Source organism: Primulina huaijiensis, chromosome 18 (assembly GCF_012295235.1).
Source record: "Primulina huaijiensis isolate GDHJ02 chromosome 18, ASM1229523v2, whole genome shotgun sequence".
NCBI lineage: Eukaryota > Viridiplantae > Streptophyta > Magnoliopsida > Lamiales > Gesneriaceae > Primulina > Primulina huaijiensis.
In genome coordinates, this window is record NC_133323.1 from 7,402,796 (window position 1) to 7,423,264 (window position 20,469).

General features: G+C 34.7%; 1 protein-coding gene across 6 annotated transcripts; it reads right to left on the bottom strand.

Annotated features, from left to right (window-relative positions):
- Positions 1 to 5,306: 5,306 nt before the first annotated feature.
- LOC140965218 (uncharacterized) lies at positions 5,307 to 12,091 on the bottom strand. Of its 6 annotated transcripts, XM_073425347.1 has the most exons (13): positions 11,637 to 12,091; positions 10,762 to 10,816; positions 9,767 to 10,195; positions 9,134 to 9,304; positions 8,925 to 9,046; positions 8,648 to 8,845; positions 8,377 to 8,574; positions 7,770 to 7,841; positions 7,630 to 7,696; positions 6,448 to 7,528; positions 6,311 to 6,370; positions 5,800 to 5,871; positions 5,307 to 5,647 (listed from the first exon to the last, which is right to left on the bottom strand). In XM_073425347.1, the coding sequence occupies exons 1-13, from the start codon at positions 11,994 to 11,996 to the stop codon at positions 5,587 to 5,589; spliced, it is 2,946 nt and encodes a 981-aa protein (XP_073281448.1). In that variant the 5' UTR covers positions 11,997 to 12,091; the 3' UTR covers positions 5,307 to 5,586. The 6 variants fall into 6 exon arrangements, with proteins under 6 accessions (XP_073281448.1, XP_073281443.1, XP_073281447.1 ...); XM_073425342.1 differs by having other exon boundaries at positions 6,311 to 6,367; positions 8,925 to 9,304; XM_073425346.1 differs by having other exon boundaries at positions 5,307 to 5,629; positions 8,925 to 9,304.
- Positions 12,092 to 20,469: the final 8,378 nt, after the last annotated feature.

Consider the following 20,469-nt stretch of genomic DNA (forward strand, 5'->3'; position numbering starts at 1 on the left):
AGGAGAATCATATTGTTTAATTTTAATTTCTTAAACAATTATATTTCAAATTATGGTTAATTTTTTATTATATGTTAAAAGAATGTTTGTACCAAAGTCCATTAATTTCAATTACATAGATTTGATGTTTCTTAGCCTAGAAAGGCAATTGATTTCTCAAGAGAATCTTATTCAAACCTTTGTGCTTTGTAGTGTGAGCAAAGTATTGCAAGTTGATAGGGAATCTTTTGAAGGTACACCAACCACCCCCCCCCTCCCCCCCCCACTATATATTATGTTATCCTTAAATGCGACTTTTAAGAAGCGTGCACACGTGTCTACAACGAAGCAGTGTAATATTTGAGCAATACATGAAGGGGCCATGATTCAATGAGGTTACCACTTGGATGAAACTACAACTTGTGTGTTCATCAACATATGGAGGTAATTAACTTTTTTGGTCCGTTTGTTTATTTCCTTATTTTGGGTCTTGATGTACTAGCTTTTATTTTTTTGGATTTATTCTTTTTTTGTCGGAATGCTGAAGTGGCACGGAAAGTTATCGAAAAATATTGACGTGACATTGAAAATTACTGATTTTTCATATGTCACGTCAACGATTTGACTAATATAACCGAAAATTATAAGTTAATATATTAAAAACAAACATTGAAAATTTAATGGACTAAAACCCAACATCGAATAAATTAGTGGACTTAAAAACTTATTTTCCCTTACATATAACACAAACACTAACACACACATATATGTGTATGTATGTATCATGAGAGAGCTAGGCAAGAAATTCTACCAAACTTTCGATTTTTATTATTATAAGTGAAATTATGACATGAATTCCAACTAAACTGCAATTTAGAGTTGGCTTTTGGTACACACGTGATATGTTGGAAAATGTAATTATTATATAGTTTTCATGCATGTATCCGTGGCATCATTAATTTTATCAATAGTTTACTATTAAAAAAATTAATGAGGCCGTTAAGCGAATAATTTAGGTGGTAAAATGGGATTAACCATCTTTTAATAAATCCTGCAAATAAAATATAGACAACATAATGCATCTAATTCAATAAATCCAAGAAAATAGTGAGCAATTGATTTTAAGTTCAGAATTTCAAAATTTGTTAAAACTTTGTAGTATACAGGGAAACGCGTCAAAGCTTTATCTTTTCCTGTCTTTCTGATATTTTTGGTTCTCAGCTTCGACCATATATACATACATACATACATATATATATATAATAATAATAACAATAATAATANATAAATGATGATCGATGGAGTATGGGGTAGACCCATGAAATAAAAGTGGGGAAGGGGATGGCATAAATGAATGTGGGGATAAAATATGGATTTTAAAAATATTATATTAAAAAATTTATTTAATATTTTGAATAAAAACGATAATCAATTTATTCTTTTAAATCCCAAATTATAGTTTTGAAATTTGATCATAATAATGATATTAAAGTGACTTTGAATGACCCATCAAGAGAATATACCCTCTTAGATTCTGTTGGGTCCACTTTTTTTATTTATTAAATTTCTTATTGTTGTTATATGATAATAAGACGATCTCTCAGATCTTTATTCGTGAAATAGATCAATCATATTTATATTTATAATAAAAAATATATATTTGACGTAAAAAGTAATAATTTTTCTCGTGGATGACACATATAGAATATCCGTTTCATAAAATTGAAACGTGAGACCATCTTACAAGAGTTTTTGTGATATAATTATGCTTAGTGTGGGTTAGAGATGTAAATTTTGATTTGGTCAGTCGGATCAATCTAATCTGTCGATTTAAAAAGATAGGTTGAGTTAAGGTTTTATTAATCTATGTGAAATTGAGTCAAAATGAGTTAGTCTGTTTTAGTTATGGGTAATGGCGATATGGATCGGGTTACTCCGTCATTGATGTTCTTTAATTATTTAATATATTAGCTTATTGTGATTTTAGTTTTTAACTATATTTGTTTTTGTTAATTTTATTTACAAATATCGAATATAATACAAATATCAAAACAACTTTTTCCCATGAAAAATCAAATATTTTTGAGACTAATGACGAAAAGAAAGAACATAAAGATGGAAAAGAATATAATGGTTGATGAATTTTGCAGTTTTTTGAAGAACTAATAAATATATTAATAATTGTGTTATGAACTTATATTTCTACTAAAACAAATAAAAATTGGGTTGTTTTATAATTTAATTTTACCTGCTAAATTTACTAGTTTACATTTCATATTTTACTAAATTTCTTTAATTTTCACATTTTATGTATTTCACATGCATTCAATTATATCATCATCATCGTTATTATTAGTATTATTTTTATTGTTATTATTATTATTATTTTAGTAATATATATTTGTGAAAAATATTTTTTGTTGGCTGTAAAGATAAATCATAAATTTACAAAATTGCTATAAATATTTGTTTGTCATATTATTGTTCTCATTACCTATATTTAAGTATAGACGAAAATTTGTGTGAGACGGTCTCACAGATAGTATTTTGTGAGACGGATATCTTATTTGGGTCATCCATCTCTTATTTGGGTCATCCATGAAAAAATATTATTTTTTATGCTAAGAGTATTACTTTTTATTGTGAATCGGTAGGGTTTACCCGTCTCACAGATAAAGATTCGTGAGATCGTCTTACAAGATACCTACTCTTAAGTATATGTTACATTAGGCAGAAAAGTTATATATATATATCAAAACTAAAATTTACTAAGTTATTCCAATAATCATAATTTTTTTGGGATCCGAAATCATTAATATCTAACTTTTCTGCCTAACAGAGAACACCTATTTTATTCTCTTTTAAAAAAAATACAGACAAGACCCGTTCCTAATAGCAATTAAAAAAGTTTAATTTGAAAAGACATCTGATTGAAAAAAGAAAAAAAAAATACACTATTTATCAAATGGATTTTAGACCCAAAAAAAAAATAATTTATTACCTCAAAAGAAATTAATGTTTTACCGAAACAAACACAATATTCAACTTGCTCAAAAATCCCCGAAAGCAAACTGAAATTTGATTTCAGTCTTCATGTAAAAAAAAAAATGTGTTTGAATTCCTCATATGTTTTTTAGATAAAAATCGGTATAAAACATTAAAAATATGATACTGATATATGATATTTGAGTACTAATTATTTCAGATCTGATAGTATATATGATTTTTGAGTAACCAAACATGTATATCAAATATTGGCAAAAAACAACGTGTTTGAGCTCCATGTGACACATGTATTTTCTTGGATGAAAATCGGTACAAAACATTAAAAATATGGTACTAATATATGATATTTGAGTATCAACTGTTTCAGATCCGGTACTAATATATGGTTTTTTAGTACTAAAACATGTATAGAAAATATTAGTATTAATGACAAATTTGTCTTTTCGGATGAAAATCGATACAAAACAATGAAAATATGATACTGATATATGATATTTGAGTATCAATTGCTTTAAATTTTGTAGAAAATATAAAATTTTGAGCATATAATTAAAATAATTTTATTAATATCAACATTTGCTATACATTTTGTGTACTAAAAAAAATCATATATTAGTCACAAATTTGAAAAACTTAGCGCTCAAATATCATAATTTTGATATTTTGTACTGATTTTCATCCGAAAAACAAATAGGTCATTAATACGAATATTTTTTTACACATTTTTGAAACTCAAAAATCATATATTAGCACCAGATCTGAAACAGTTGTTACTATAATATTATATATTAGTATCATATTTTTAATTTTTGTACCGATTTTCATCTGAGAAAAAACATTTGAGCTCAGGGAGTGTAAACACATTTTATCGTGGATAAGGAAGTACAAACACAAATTTTTTTACATAGAGTGGATGCAAATTTAATTGAGTGTGAGGAGTTGAAGTAAATTTACCCAATTAATTCTTATTACTTAAAAAGGCCTTGTAAACCGATTTTCTCTATGTCGAACCGGGTCTCTCAATTTCCCACTAAACCTTCATACAAAAGGGTAAGAAACTCATCTCTATCCGGATCACTTTCCCTCACAGTTTTTGTAATACGCCATAAAATCACGAAACTAAATCAGAAGACTGTGCTCTTAACCAAATCTTCGTAACGAAACACCGCCATGGCTTGTTAGCAAACTCAAACATAGCGATACTTTTAAAAAAGACACAAAAAGACTAGCACAATGTGACGCATTGTGTGTTTATATCCAACACAAATTACGCCGGGTTCGACACATATTTCATGATCCAATGCTGATTAGTTCGCGATTTATATAATCCGACTGATAGACGAATTCATTGAGATAGCTCTTTAATGGATACTAAACTAGGCTCCCACTCAGGTTCCTTCCACTGCTTAATCCTCTGAATGGGTGGCACAAATTGCTGCCTTTTCTTCTCCTTTCCTGCTTTCTTCACCACGGAACCGGCAGTGTACTGATCATCAGAGACAGAGAAATCACTAGAACAAGTAACAGTTTCAACAGAACAGTCATCTAATTCTTCTCCACTTAACGTTGTTGTCGGATTGCTTCTTGCATTGCTCCTCGAATGTCTACGTTTCAACTTTTCAACAGTGGATGATCGAACGATGAAATATTTGTTTCCAGGTAACAACATATCGTCACCAAATAATATGGATTCGTGGGGACGTTTGAAAACTTGAGGCTTGGTCACACACATGCCTGGATATCTCTGAGTCAGTTTAGATGCTGGAATGGGATTTTGGTACATCTCTACACGCCCACCCGCATGGACTATTCGCACCACAGTATGCTTCAATTGTGTGCTCTCACTGAATGAGACGGTTTCCTCCTTTGATTCTTCTTTCTTGGAAACATCTCCGAGCACCGAACTCGACCTTAAACACGAGCACATCTCCAAAAGTTTATTTTGTTCCCAAATTCACTCCAGATGACTCGTGCAAAATTAGTCAATTGTCTTCTGTTGGGAGTATGTCTGTCTGTGTTTTTTTTTTTATAGTCATCCCATCTGAATCAATGATGATTTCGAAGTTTAGGTTGGTTAAAAGCTTCTCGATTTTCTCACCATGACGTTAATAACTAAGTTTTAACAAGATCAAACATACAAAAGGATTTATCTACCCATGTTAAGTCGTAACATTACTAATGAGACATCTTTAAACACAATCCTAGTGTTAATATTGTCGCACAAAGACAACAATCCTTGTCCCTCCTGCTTATTCTTGTCTGATAACCTATTATCTCTACAAGTAACGAGCAATGGAACAGAAATGCGACAAAAGACATCAGATTTAATTTATTATTTAATTGAAACAGAGTTCTGCGGTAACCATTAAGATCGATGTATTCGAGTGCCAACTAAAACAGAATAGAAGACAACATAATTTAACACAAGACAACATATATGCTTTTTATCATTCAACAACATACAGCTTCGATGTGTACTGATTTTCAATCCGCAGGATGGATTGTGAGTTTCTGCAACGTTCCAAGTTCAATCGAGGGGACGCCCTTGAGACAATATATCGGCTTGTCCAAGTTCCAACTGCTTCAATGCATTCTTTCTTGTTATCGTCTCCTGCGTACTGGCGACCTTGACCTTGACCTTGACCTTGATGTTGATCTTCCCCTGAAAGTGATCAACAGGTTCGTAATTATGCAACAGAAAATGTCATAATGTGAAACATTCTCCCTTTTTTTCACCTGAGTCGCATTCGATGTGTTGATGGGTGGAGAATCTAAAATAACAACTGATTTAATTTAAGGAGGCAAGTAAAATACCTGGTATTCTCAAGAGAAGAGTAGTGAGTATGCCTGCGCTTAGAGTGCTTGCTAGGAGACCGCGAAACTTGTCTAAAAGAAAAATGTTACATGCTAAAAAGTGAGTATAAGTCTAAAGTTGCCCGTGTGATTTCGCAGCGTTATGAGCATCCAGACTTTAAAATTGACCTGCTGGCATGATTAAAACCTTCGTCTGGATAGGATAATAATCATAAAATACTCCTAAAAGCTATATGTCAATAGAGATGCTATGTAACCACACAATTTCACTGCATGATATTCAGATGAATAAAATCTCTTCACCAGCAAGAGACATCATATTCAGTTGAAAAGGTCTTTCTACAATTTTTCTCATGATTACGCTGGCTGTGGGATATAGAAAACACAAATTGCAAACCAAAATAACAAATGTTAAAAAAAGGAGTTTTATGAGTATATGCATGGGCACCGTTTCCTCCACATGCTTAGAAGGGAGAGAAATGTCGAACCCAATTAGAGCGAAGAGAAGTACCTTTTTCTCAACCTGGTGGGCGATGGAGATGTATGCCTTTTAGAATGACGTGATTTCCTGCTGCCCATTGAATTTAACATTATAAGGAAAATCAGAGATTCTAAACTGAATACAACATATTTGATGTTACAGCACACCTTTTCAAAGCATCTGAGGACTCATCGCTTGAATCGTTTGAATGGCCAGCAATCAAGTTATCCTTGTGAGAGTCCCTACTACCAACAGAAGAAGACCGGTGTGGTTTATGCTTGCTAGCTCCACTTCCATTTTTATGCCAAGATCTTTCCCTTTTCTCATCTCTTGTTTTATCGTGTCTTTTATCATCACTGCTTTCTTTAGAATTTTTCCTTTTGTCCCCTCTTGTGTCGGATTTTCCCTCCTTCCCCTCAGAAGGAGAAGGCCGTTTCCTTGCTTCAGGATCCTGTGCTCTTTCCCCATTTCTACTTTTCCCCTTTCCTTTGTCTTTTGAACCATTATAATACTCCCTTTCCGTTCTTGCATGCCTCTCTTCATGCCTCCGGTAATTTTCATCTCCCTTCTTATCCACCGTTTCTTTGGCATATTCGGGCCCCATGCTGTCTTTTTCAACCAAGTTCCTTTTGTTTCCATGCATATCATTCTTTTCAGACCTATTACCAGATTTTTGGCCTCTGGAACTGTCACTTGACTTTCTATCTAAATTTCCATCTGGTCTTTCCACAGCCTTCTCGGTTATAGATTTGTTTGGCATGGAAATATCAGATCCATGATGCATCTCATCTTCACGAGATGCTTTCTTGGAGGACCGCAGGGTGTCACTAGAAGATAACTTCTTAACTGCCCTATCATCTTTCACACCCATATCTGCAGCACTGACATTATCCATGGAAATCATTGGAGTCTCTCTGCCAGTGTTCTCTAATCCATGCTCTTCTATTTTTTTCCTGGAATGAAGATGCTCATCCAAAACCTTGTTCAGGGATGATTGCTGATTTGTGGAGCTTTCCTTTGAGTTCAGCTTACCAGAAATCTGGATCTCATCATCATCCTCATCTGAGGCATAACTACCAAGACCTAGAACATCTCCAGCAGAGCCAGAGGTAGATTTTTCACTACCATCCTCAGAATTAATATTCATAGTCTTGGCCGGAATTAGAACTTTTGCAAAGGCCGTGGATGTCGAAATAGTTGGTGTAGATGGTAACAAGCAATGATTTGACATATCTGGATTTTGTACAACTACGAAAAAAGGAGACAAAACAAGACAAGATGGTTGGCAACCCAAACACAAACGAAAACAAAAGAAAAATAAAATACTGACAACAAACAAAGGCAGTCACCTTCAACAGAGAGATCATCTTCATTAAGAACTATGGTTGCGATTTCGTCAAAAAGTTCATCAGTGACCTGCCAGAGAATTATAGTCAAAACATCTAAACAAGTCTAACAAGAAGTTTTGACATATTTGGTCGGCTGCAACCTTCAAAAGAACTTCAGTTAAAACACGCTTTATTTCTTTGTTGATAGCTGCATTTCTGGCAGCTTCGACATCCTACAATGAGTGAAAGCAGTCAGCACATAGTATGGAAAAATTGTCACACCATGAGCCAGAAAAAGAAACAGAAAATAGAAAATACCAAAAGCAACTACAAAAGGAACAGGAAAAGATATAAATAATACACTAGACACAAAGCTCAGGAAAAAAAATGAAAATCAAGAACTGTGGTTAAAATTGAATAACTGAACTCAACAAAACCAGAAAAGATATTTGACGACAAAATCTTACACCGAAACCACAAAGTATACTCAAAGACAAATCCTTAAAATAGATTTAGGAGGAGCAAAAGAGTGAACTGAAAAAGCTAAATGAATGGTCTGGAATGTTAATTACTGAAAATGCTAATGAATGGTCTGGAATGTTAAACTACAAAAAAAAACGCCTCAAAATTTTCAGCTACAAGATGAAAAAACTTGTGATTCGGAAGAGATAATTATACAAATTTTATCGACTGCCGCATCAAAACAAGTGAACGAATCTCTTCACTATTAGTCCTTAAAAAATTACAAGAGCAAAAATGGATAATAACCTCATCCTCATCGTCATCTTCCGCTGACCGAGAAGAATCAATGCTTTTACTATCTGAATTGTCAATCTTCTGAGAAAACTTATCACTCACATCTCCTTCAATGGATGGTAAATCCTCTTGACGAAGCATTGGAACTGAACTTGTGATAACAGCTTTATTTTTTATTATTTCCTCCCTAAGCCAATTAGGTACAGAGGCCTGAAATTCAAAAGAATTTCATATGCATGCCTTGTAATGTCCAAATTCAAAGCCGTTAATAATACAAAATTACCTTTTTAGGGCGCTCAGAAATGCTAGGAACACCATAAGCATCTACCGAGAAAGATGTAGTAGGATGTGAGACAACACCAGAGCCAGCACCAAAAGATGCACCAATCAATGAGGCGGGAGGCTGAAAACCATGCCCAGTAGGAAAAATTGATGCAGAATGTCCAGAAGCTGGAGACGGCAGAGCTACTGGGTGATCAACCTAAAAACAATGAAGCGGGTCAAAGATGGAAACAAATGATAGTGAACTACAAAAGATATGCAAATATTGAATTCAAAACCTGTGCCCTTGGTGAGATTGTGGGAGGAATGGGAGGATGAACAATTCCAGATGAAGACGAGGGAGTCCAAGCATAATTTGAAGACATAGACACCATAGGATCCAGAACTCTGACCGGGCCGCCTGACGGATGAGTAGAATTGGGTTGCATATTTTGGTCCAAGTTGCGATTAAAATGATGCGAAAAGTTCAATGGCTGATCACTTATACTGATTACAGACTCATTTGGTTTGCTAGAAAGTAAGTGATGGTGCTCCTCTGCCCACCCAGACCGACCGACTGCAGGTGGCAGTGGCTGAGCATGATTATGTGGGACAGACGCAACATGCATAGATGAAGAGCTATTTAACTGTTCATATCTATCTCCAGCACCTTCATTACCTGCGACAAAGAACACGAGTCATAAAAAGACACATGCCGTAATATGCCGTAATTCTAACTTCATAATTTCTCGCGTCAAAATTGTTGTCATGGTTTGACAACTTTACAGAAACAAAATTTGATTTAGTCTGAGAGAACTTCAGTTCCATTTGTAACACACACAAAACTTCAGCCTTATCAATTCTTTGACCAAAATATAATCAATTTTGAAACCAAATTAGAGCGCTAATCTGCTTCACTAGATGCCCTCTTGGAAGCAAACTCTTTGCCCAAAACAGATATTCAGGTGGAATGGGTTTTCACCCCTATCTAAGTTCGGTTCACTAGAATATTAGATCGAGTTTCCAATCAATCCATCTTTCACTTGGTTATCTGACTAGCTTACGCTTAATCATGCAAAACGGAATATGTTGTTGAGCAAAAGATTCAAATTTAGTGTCAATACACACAGAAAAGTTTTACCTGAGACAGAAGAATAACTAGAAGGTACCTCCTGCTGATAGGGCAATGAACTTAAAGATGAATTCTCTTGTGGATGGGTTGGTTCACATGAATTTCCCATCAGGTTTCCATCTCTTGCTGCATATGGGATATGCAAATCCACAGTATAAGATGATTGCCCTGACGTGAATTGCTTAAACTCCTGCAACTGACCTGGTCCTGTCCTGTTTGAAGGTCCCCCTCCAACTGGATATTGTTGATAGCTCGAGGCTTGCTCCATCGGCACATGTACACTTTGAAATTGAGGATTAATGGATTGTGGATATTGATCGTGGAAATAGTTCTGCTCTTCTGGTCTTCCAACAGGTACAGAATACTGATTGTCTGCCGCGGCTTTTGCAACTGCCCATGCTCTGGCTTTTTCTGCCCAGTCTTGTTCATTACTGTTCGCTGCAGGTCCAAAACCAATGCAAATCCAGAATAAATTCTTAAAAAAGAAGATGATGTGACAGCCTGACAGCTTCAAGCTAGTCATAATTAAACGCATTCAATAGGAAAAGGAACTGTAACAATAACTTCTTTCAAAAATAAAATAAAGTCAATCAAAACATTTTATGACCTCAAGATTAACAATGAGCTTCTGCTGCCAAGTTACAAAACCAAATACTCGGTTATAAGTGAAGTTGCAGAGATGCTTAAGAAAGCCGACTAAAGAACTTCTTTAGACACCTTTGAAATAAGTCAAATTATGAGAAGAGTGAAAATCTATTCCACTAAATCAAATTCATCAAGCATCAAAGTAGGCTGTGAAGCAACAAATTATTTACCATAGTTGACATTAAAGTCAATTAATATCCAAACAGATTTGCCTTATGTCCATATATTGCCAACTAAAATTTTTTTTCGAACCATACAGACAGAAAACCATGATGTATTATACAAAAAAATACTAATAAACATAAAAATAAAAAAAAAACGAGACTGACAATCTTCAAGAAAAAAGTAGAAATTTATACACTGATTCGAGTAGTCCCAACCCTGGTGATGACTCCAGCTGCTATTTCCCAAATCCTGCAGTAGTAAATTTATCAATCTTAAGTTACCAATCCAAAAATGTTAACCCCAAGAGTCTCCACACAAGCTAAAGTTTAATTCATCAACAAAAATATTAACCATGACAGACTCCATAATAATTAAGATACAACGAACGCACATTATACATCAACCACAAGTCTGCATGAAAGACATAACCTTTATGATATTTTCTATGTAAAATACCTAAAAGGCCCCGAATAATGATTTGTATAACAAAAAATATCAAATACAAACAACCAAAATAATTATGAGAACTCAACTTTTCTCAAATATAAACAAAGTTGATGTCCAAAAGGTTAACTGAGGTTGATTCCAGGTGATAAAAAGTTCAGTTCAATAACAGGCTTCAAGCAATTACAGGTATACAAATCATGATAAAGATTTTTTAATGTTCAGCTAGTAATCAGCAAGTAGCTCGATGAAAGCATTTTCTAAAATATTAATTAGTGAAAAAAATCATGATCTTTTGCATTCAATGTGACACAAACTCGACTGCAGCAAATTATGCAACGCATAACATCTTACTGTTTCCAGTTACATTATGCAATAGTCAGTCATATAGTCAGAATCTAATATTCTTTAGCTGCAGCCTGCAGGGAACAAGGCCTTCAAAGCTTAAATGAAAAAATCTACTACACTCGCGAAACAATTTATTTGTAATCGACTCATTACGAAAAACTAGGTCAATTCACCATCCGGCCTCCTCCCTAGCTGCTAAATCATTACAAAACTTAACAACACAATAATTTCAGGGTTTCCAATGAACTGAAGAGTCACAAATTACAAGAACAAATACCTGAGTGTAAGATTGGGGGCCATGAGGCGGCCTAGGCGGTAGAGGATGCGATTGAGGGTAATGAGAGTGCGAGGGATACGGGGGAGGCTGATGGCCAGAGTAAGGAGGTGGCGGAGGAGGAGGGTGAAGGTACTGCGCGTGATCGGAGGAGTGAGACTGCGGCGGCACCCACTGTGGAGGTGGGGGAGAGGGGGAGTGCAGAACTTGGAATTGAAATTGAGGGGTGGAGTAGGGCCACGGGTGACCGTGCTGCGCCGGAGGGGGCGGAGGAGGCCTTTGATATGGATCCGCCGCGGACGACGGCGCGTGATGTGGAGGCGGAGGCTGCATAATATAGCCGTGAGACTGCTGATGGTCCATGCCGATTTTGGTCGAAATCCGATTGGGTTTAGGGTTTATGGTCGGGCGAATCTCATGTTAATTTCAGAGGAGCTTCGCGAATGGAAATGAAAAATAAATAAATAAATTTTTTAAAATCTTCATAATTAATATTACAAATAAATATTATGATTGAAAATAAATTTTATTTGAATTAATAAAATAAAATAATTTAGATATCATATTTTTAATTAATTTTTTATTTATGAAGGAGTTTAAATGTATCTTATTTAAGAGAGTTATTTAAAATTCAAGTTTAAAATTATTCCACATGAATTAAAATTCATTCATCCAAATGCAATGTAATATAAATTATATTCTGGATAAAATCCTTTTTCTGCACAATATGTCATATTTTATGCTTCGCCTAGTAAAATCGAAAATAAAAAATAATAATAATAATAAGTGAATTAATAATTAATTGAGTAATTACACAAAATATCAATTTTTGACATAAATGTAATGATTGTGACAAATTTAATCATTTATTTTTTATTGAATCAATTATAAACATGTAAATATGTTCTGATGATCAACTTTAGTTTTTCTCGTTGTATTTAGATGACGAGTATCATGTTAAATTTTTATAATTTTGTGGTTTAAAAATCATTCGTGACCTGCAAGTGTGTTTAACAACATAGTTATACAAATTTAACAATAATAATAGCAATTTAAGTATATAATTTTGACATTCTCTAAAATTGAATATCGGAACATAGTTAAAATAATTAATTCACATTCTAACATATACATGACTGAAAAAATTACAATTTGCGTTATTAAAATGAGATATATATTTTTGTCAAATTTAATACTTTATCGCGAATCGGCATAACATAATTGTGTACCAGAAAATTCCATCGGCTTGGACCAATATTGTTTCAAATATTTTGATTCTATTTATGAGAACCAAAATCAAATAATTTTTTTTTAATAAAAAAATATATTTTATTTATTTGGCTATCATTTACAAACTGAATCGCAATTTCATGTAAATTTGTAAGAGAGAGTTTCGATTCGGTTCAAAGCTATTGTGTCTAACTTGAACTCCTTTTTATTAAGGACTTTGATTGAACTACTCTGCCAAAGATGTTGGGTTTTATTTATGGGCTATGATTGGTTAAAATAACTATTTCAATAGAAATAGTTATTAAGAATTCTTAGACAAGAATTCTTAAAATAACTATTAAATTTTTAAGAAACTATTAAATTCTTAGATTTGTAACAAATCTTCTGAATCTATTAGAAAAATGCATGAAATAAAAAAAATCAGTTGGTGACATAACTGACTTATGATTTAACAATAATGAATGCAATTCCTCTGACAAGTCTAAAATGATATACGTTATTCGATCCAGCACAATATATGAACATGATCAACAAAAGTCCAAACCAGGCAGATTGTATTTTATGAGAACAACGTTAAGCATATGAGTTCGCTATGTTAATCTTGAGAGTTCTAGTTCTAGTCAGACATGACTTAAGCATTGACAAGACGTAGGTGGTCTCGCCAGACATTACTCCATGAAATAAAAGGTAAACATATCTGGTATTATACATGCAAATTAGTTAGAAAAAGACATAGAATGAATAGTAAGGAAGAAATGCCTAAACAACATTTGATGAGACAAAGAATATAACACACAACTATACGTGATTTTGCACAGTCTCACATTCTTTTGGATACACACGGCTAGATCAATTAGGCTACTTCAATTATGAGTCTCGAAATGGTTAATCCGTTCAGTACTCAACTAGTTTTGGATATCAAATGTTTATTTCAATGACTGCAAGTACAAAAGAAGAAATTAATTAAGAAATATACTTGGTATCTAGATAGTGGCTGCTCGATCTAGACATATGACTGGAAATGTCAAGCTGCTATTAAAATTCATTTAGTGCAAAGGTCCAAAAATTACTTTTGGAGTTGACTGCAAGGATAACGTTATGGGTAAGTGTAAGATTATTCAGGACAGTCATCATTAGAATTGTGATACGAATTGAAAATCATTGCTATAACAGCTTGATTAGCATTGCTATATGTACAATAAATGTTACACACGAGATTACAATTATTCACCTCGAAATCTCTCAAGCTGTATTGCTATCAATTTCTCACCATATTTTGACTAACTTTTCCCAATTCTTTTTTCTACTCCTCTTCACAAGAAGACATCCATGAATTAATCTCCCTCTCTACTAGTTTACTTCCATTTTTATTTTTTCTATCATGTTACCTTTCTTCTTCTTGCCAGTCATCTCCTCGTTGTCGGCGAAGCTCTCTAATGTCTGGCAATTTAATATCTTGCATCTCATTTCTACTACATGTTTAAATTGAAGATATTAACGTAAAAATATCTAAACGGATCTGTGATGTCGAAAATAGGAGGAGCTAATATTAAGATCAAGAAATAAAATGAGGAACTATCTATAAGACTGATTAGGTTATTCAAGAGTGAAAGGAATATTTTATTCCTTTATTATTTTGATAAATTGATATTATCAATTTATGCTTTTGCCTTTTTAGATTATTGCTTGAGTTATTTCTAGATTATGAAGTCTTTCTTGATTTATTCCTATATGATAAGATCTTGGTTGATTTATATCTAGATATTATATTATTTGTTTTTTAATATGATTTTTTATCTCTAAAATATTTTATCCATGTTTTAAATAATTTTATCTCTAATGAAAATCTTGTTTCTATATTTTTTAGGATTCTTTTATGGAATAACTTTTAGGTCAAGCCATGAATATAAATTTGTATAGCCTCACAGCCGTACAAGTGTGGTTTGGAAGGGCATTAGAGAGAGAGTTGAACAAGTGGTTTTAAGAGAGCAGTAGAGAGAGAGAGTTGGACAAGTGGTCTTGGAGAGAGAAGATGCTTTAGAGAGAGAAGAGCTTTGGAGAGAGAGTGAAGCTAGACTCTTCGTGGAGACCTCTTTGTGACCTTTTGAGTGATCCTTTGGAGAGTCTCCTTTCGTGGTTTTGAAGAGTGTTCTTTTGTATCTTCGTGAGCTTTCTCGTGTGTGATCTCTGCGTGGTTTTTCGTGGACTTAGTGCATAGTCCTTTTACAAAGATTACTGAAGAATATTTTTAATGTTGAAGACTTTGTGTGATTGAGTCGCAGACTTTGCCGTGTTGCTGATTTCTGTTGCCAACACTTGAAGAAAAACACTGACGCAGAGTGTTGATCGAAGAGTGGTTTCGTTTGGTTTTAAGCAACATATTTTTATTTTATGCATCTCGATTTGATTTGGGTTTTTGATGCATATTTTAATTCCTTAGAGCGTCAAGGAATTTGATTTTGTTATTTTCACTAGTATTGTTTTGGTGTAAACGATTTACATATTTTCTAGTGAATTTTTTGTCATGAGGCATCGCACAAGTATTCGTACTTGTGCATAATTTAAAACTGGTGTTTATTTATTAAAATTATATTTGTGTGTTAATAATTAATTTCCGCTGCCGTGTTGTGTGTCGTGTTGACAACACCGACCACAACACTAAATTTTGATACACACAACTTTATATTGATTTCCTGTACAACAACGTCCCTCACAAGTGGTATCAGAGCCAACGCTTGATACAGTAAGTGATTGATTCTAGTTTATTGTTGTTTTTGCAGGAAATATAATAAAAGCTCAATGGATGTATTGGCTTCAAGTGCTGTTTTTAGACCACAGGTCTTGGATGGATCTAATGCAAATGAATGTGTCAACAGACTTCGTAAGAACAAAGGCATGACAGTTTCCTTGAGTGATGACGACTCAGAAGAAGAACTGGAATCTTGTAAAGTAGAAGAGAACTCTTCCATGTCTGCTGTTTTGAAGGAAAAATGCTGGCTGCAAGTCAACCCGCACGGTGTTGCCGCAGGTGTTGCAACACCAGGCCGCAACACCACTTCAAAATCCTTGTGTCTCAATGCTAAATCTCACAATGACTCGGGTAATCATGAAATCCAGGATACTGATTCTGATGAACTCACCTTTGAAAGTGTGCAGGCTATGCATGAAGAGTTATACGAAGTTCGGATCAAAAGGAATAAAATAAATTCAATCCTGTCTAAGGAGAATACTGATCTGAAAGAATGTGTGTCTCGACTTGAAGTTGTGCTTAACAAGAAGGATCTTGAGCTTTGTAGAGTTAAGGATGATCTTGAGAAGGCCTAAAAAACTCTTGAAAAATTTAACTCAAGTTCAACAAAACTTGACTCGATGTTAATGATGGGAAAAGATAACAGAGATGGTCTTGGATATGTTGAAAGTGTATATGAACATGGTGAATCTTCCAACTCTGGATCAATATCAACTGTGTTTGTAAAGGAAAGTGAAGACAATTCTGTCCCTTTAATGGTGAACCCTCCTACAAAGACTTTGCAAATCTCAAAGCTAGCCTAGGAAAAAAGGCCGAAACAAAACAGAGCTTCTTCCTCTCATTTGAAAGTTGACTCGCCAGTGAAGATGTCACAAACCAAGAAGCCAATGTCAACTTCTAAATCAAAGGAAAGAAAGCGACATTTTATCTGCCACTACTGTCATAAGCCAGGTCACATCAAACCTTTTTGTTTTAAGCTGAGAAATGACTATATGAACTGGCATGTAAATCAAGTGTTGTCCACCGTGTTGCCCAACACCAGGCGCAACACCGCAGTCACGAAATCTTCCACAGGGAAAATATGGGTACCCAAAACTGTTATTCGATGCAATGTCATTTATACTTCTTTGAAAACTAACACTGCAGGTGCATGGTACTTTGACAGTGGGTGCTCACGTCACATGACTGGATTTAAAGAACACCTCACAGACTATGTCGAAGTAAAAAGTGGGCGTGTAACTTATGGTGGTGGTGCCAAAAGAAGAATTGTAGGCAAAGGAACTCTGAATGTTGATAGGCTTCCTGAACTCCACAATGTTTTACATGTTGAAGGACTTAACTCGAATTTAATAAGCATAAGTCAACTTTGTGACGATGATTTACATGTTAGGTTCAACAAAAATAATTGTGAAGTTTTTGATGATGTCAATGTTTGTGTAATGTCAGGTACTCGGTCTGTTGACAATTGCTATCTGTTGGGAGAAGGTGATGATTGCCGAAGTGCCGAGGTGAGTGATTTGGACCTATGGCATCAAAAATTGGGACACGTGAGCTTCAAAACCTTGAAGAATCTGTGCAAGTTTGATGCTGTGAGAGGTATGCCCAATTTAAGTTCATGTAATGCATATGTCTGTGGACCGTGTCATAAAGGTAAACAAACCCGTGTTGCACATCCGGTGTTGCAACACTATGGGACAACACGGTTTCTTGAACTCTTGCATATGGGTCTTATGGGTCCAATGGAGGTGGAGAGCTTAGGAGGTAAGAAGTATTCGTTTGTTTGTGTTGATGATTTTTCGCATTTTACTTGGGTAAGTTTTCTTAAAGAAAAATCTGATACATTTGGTGCTTTTAAGAAATTGCATGCTAGGATAACAAATCTTTATGAAACGAGGGTGGTCAAAATAAGAACCGATCGTGGTAAGGAGTTTGAAAATTCTCATTTTATTTCTTTGTGCGATAAGAAATGTATTACTCATGAATTTTCTGTCCCTAAAACTCCTCAACAAAATGGAATAGCCGAAAGGAAGAATCGAACCCTCCTAGAAATGGCTCGGGTCATGCTAAGTTCCAAGAATGTGAAAACGTTTTTGGGCCGAAGCTCTAAATATGGCATGTCACATTTCCAACCGTGTATATCTAAGGAGTGGTTCTACAATGACCTCATATGAAATCTTAATGGGAAGAAAACCAAACCTTAAATACTTTCATATCTTTGGTTGTATTTGTTATGTTTTAAATGATAGTGATCATCGTGCAAAATTTGACTCCAAAAGTGATAAATGTCTATTTCTCGGATATTCAATGAATAGTCGGGCTTACCGTGTTTTTAATTTGAGAACTAGAACAACTATTGAGTCAATTAATGTGGTGTTTGATGATTTTGCAGATATAACAGGAAAAACCAATGAGTATGATATTGAAGGACTGCTGGATATAAGTGAGCCACTGACCAGTACTGGTGTTGAGCCTGGTGTTGAGTCCAGTGAGGCAACACCAAGCACAACACCGCCTCTGAACCGAACAGAAACTGTGGATAATGATAACGATGAAGATGATGTGGTGATCAATTGTGAAAAAGAAATTCCCAACAAGATTCAGAAAAATCACTCATCATCACAAATCGTTGGTGAAGTACATGAAGGTGTGCAAACTAGGAAAAAGTAGAAGGTCGACTACCGAAAGATGATTGGGCTAGTGTGCATGAGCTCCGAGTACTCCCAGGTAAGTCACTCTTGTTTTGTGTCTCACATTGAACCTAAGAACATTAACGATGCACTAAAAGACGAATTTTGGGTCAATGCAATGCATGAAGAACTTGAACAATTTGTGCGCAATGATGTATGGGATTTAGTTTCTAGACCTTCGAATACCAATGTTATTAGAACAAAATGGATTTTCAAAAATAAAACAGATGAATCTGGTAACATTGTTCGAAACAAGGCTCGGTTGGTAGCTCAAGGGTATACGCAGGTTGAGGGGGTGGATTTTGATGAAACCTTCGCTTCTGTAGCCCGAATTGAGTCATTCTGATTGTTTCTTGCCATATCTTGCCATATGCGCATCAAGTTGTATCAAATGGACGTAAAAAGTACTTTTTTGAATGGAATTTTGAATGAGGAAGTATATATAAGTCAACCTAAAGGATTTGAAGATCCTCATCACATGAAGCATGTCTACAAGCTGAAGAAGGCTCTATATGGACTGAAACAGGCTCCACAAGCATGGTATGGTAGGTTGGCTGATTATTTGATCAACTTGGGCTTTAAACGAGGTGAGGTTTATAAAACCCTCTTTATTCAAAAATTGAAGCATGATATTTTGATTTGCCAAGTTTATGTAGATGACATTATCTTTGGTGCTTCATCACAAAAGCTTGTTGATAACTTTGTTTAATTCATGTCATCACAATTTGAAATGAGCATGGTAGGAGAGTTGTATTTCTTCCTTGGATTGCAAGTTAAACAATTGTATGATGGTATATTTCTTTGTCAATCCAAGTATGCTAAGAATCTGATCAAAAAGTTCTCAAATGATAATTTTAAGCATATGAAAACTCCCATGGGGTCTTGTGAAAAACTGTCTAAAGATGATGTTGCCGACGGTGTTGACAACACCATGTACCGCAGCATCATCGGTAGTCTTTTGTACTTAACTGCTACTCGCCCCGATATCATGTTCAGTGTGTGTTTGTGTGCTAGGTACCAAGCAAATCCAAAAATTTCACACCTAAAAGCTGTGAAACGTATACTGAGATACATTGCAGGTACACTAGATTTAGGATTGTGGTACACACAAGAGACAAACACAAATCTGGTAGGTTTTTCTGATGATGATTGGGCTAGAGACCTAGATGATAGGAAGAGCGCTTCGGGTGGGTGTTTCTACCTAGGGAATAACCTTGTGTCTTGGTACAGTAAAAAGCAAAACTGTGTGTCCCTATCCACTGCTGAGTCTGAATATGTAGCATCTGCAAGTTGCTGCTCACAATTTGTTTGGATGAATCAAATTATTGAAGATTATGGCTTTCATAGTGACATCATGATAGTATATTGTGACAACTCTAGTTCTATAGACATTTCTAAGAATCCTGTTCAACACTCTCGAACAAAACACATAGACATAAGACATTACTTTATTCGAGATTTGGTTGAAAAAGGCATAATTCGACTGGAATTTGTTAGGACTAAGAATCAACTGGCTGATATTTTCACGAAACCTTTGGACTTTGAGAGATTTTTCAATCTTCGGAAGTCTCTCAGAATGTGCGTACAATAATCACACACACGTGTTGTCACTGTTGTTGCCAACACCGGTGACAACACCATTTTTGCATGTCTATTTTTAAGATGCTAGTCATACTGCATAATCATAAACATCCTATTTATTTGTGTAAATTCTGAACAGTGAAGGCAATTTCTGATAGGTACCCTCTGAGTGTTTATACTTACAATCAAATGTTGAAGAATGAATTATGCTCAATCCAAGGCATCGAGTAGTTGAGGATATTCATGAAAATCGTGATCTTGTCCAATGTGAAAAAGTGACTTGGAAAATGTGAGCATAAGGAGAAAAATAGAAAAGAGGTAAATTAAAAAAAAATGTTTAGAAGAAAATGGAAAAAGCTACCTAGAGGAGTCCATTGAAGACCGTTCTTCTAGTGTGGAAGCTACCAATTCTAAGTAAAAAAAAAATAGTAATGGAAAAAGTTACCTAGGGGAGTTCATTGAAGACCGTTCTTCTAGTATGTGAGCTATCATTTCTGAATCAAAGAAATTTTGGAAGTTTGAATAAAACTCAGTGGTGTTGCCAGGAGGTGTTGCCAACACCAAGTTCAGCCACAACACAAATTTATAC

Bases quoted from the DNA above. Each gene is read 5' to 3' on its own strand.
- LOC140965218 (XM_073425341.1), bottom strand. From the start codon at position 11,996: ATGGACCATCAGCAGTCTCACGGCTATATTATGCAGCCTCCGCCTCCA. The intron at 9,305-9,766 runs GTAAAACTTTTC...TCTTTGTCGCAG, and splicing joins TAGTTATTCTTCTGTCTCAG to GTAATGAAGGTGCTGGAGAT. The intron at 7,697-7,769 runs GTTGCAGCCGAC...ATTCTCTGGCAG, and splicing joins TAACTGAAGTTCTTTTGAAG to GTCACTGATGAACTTTTTGA.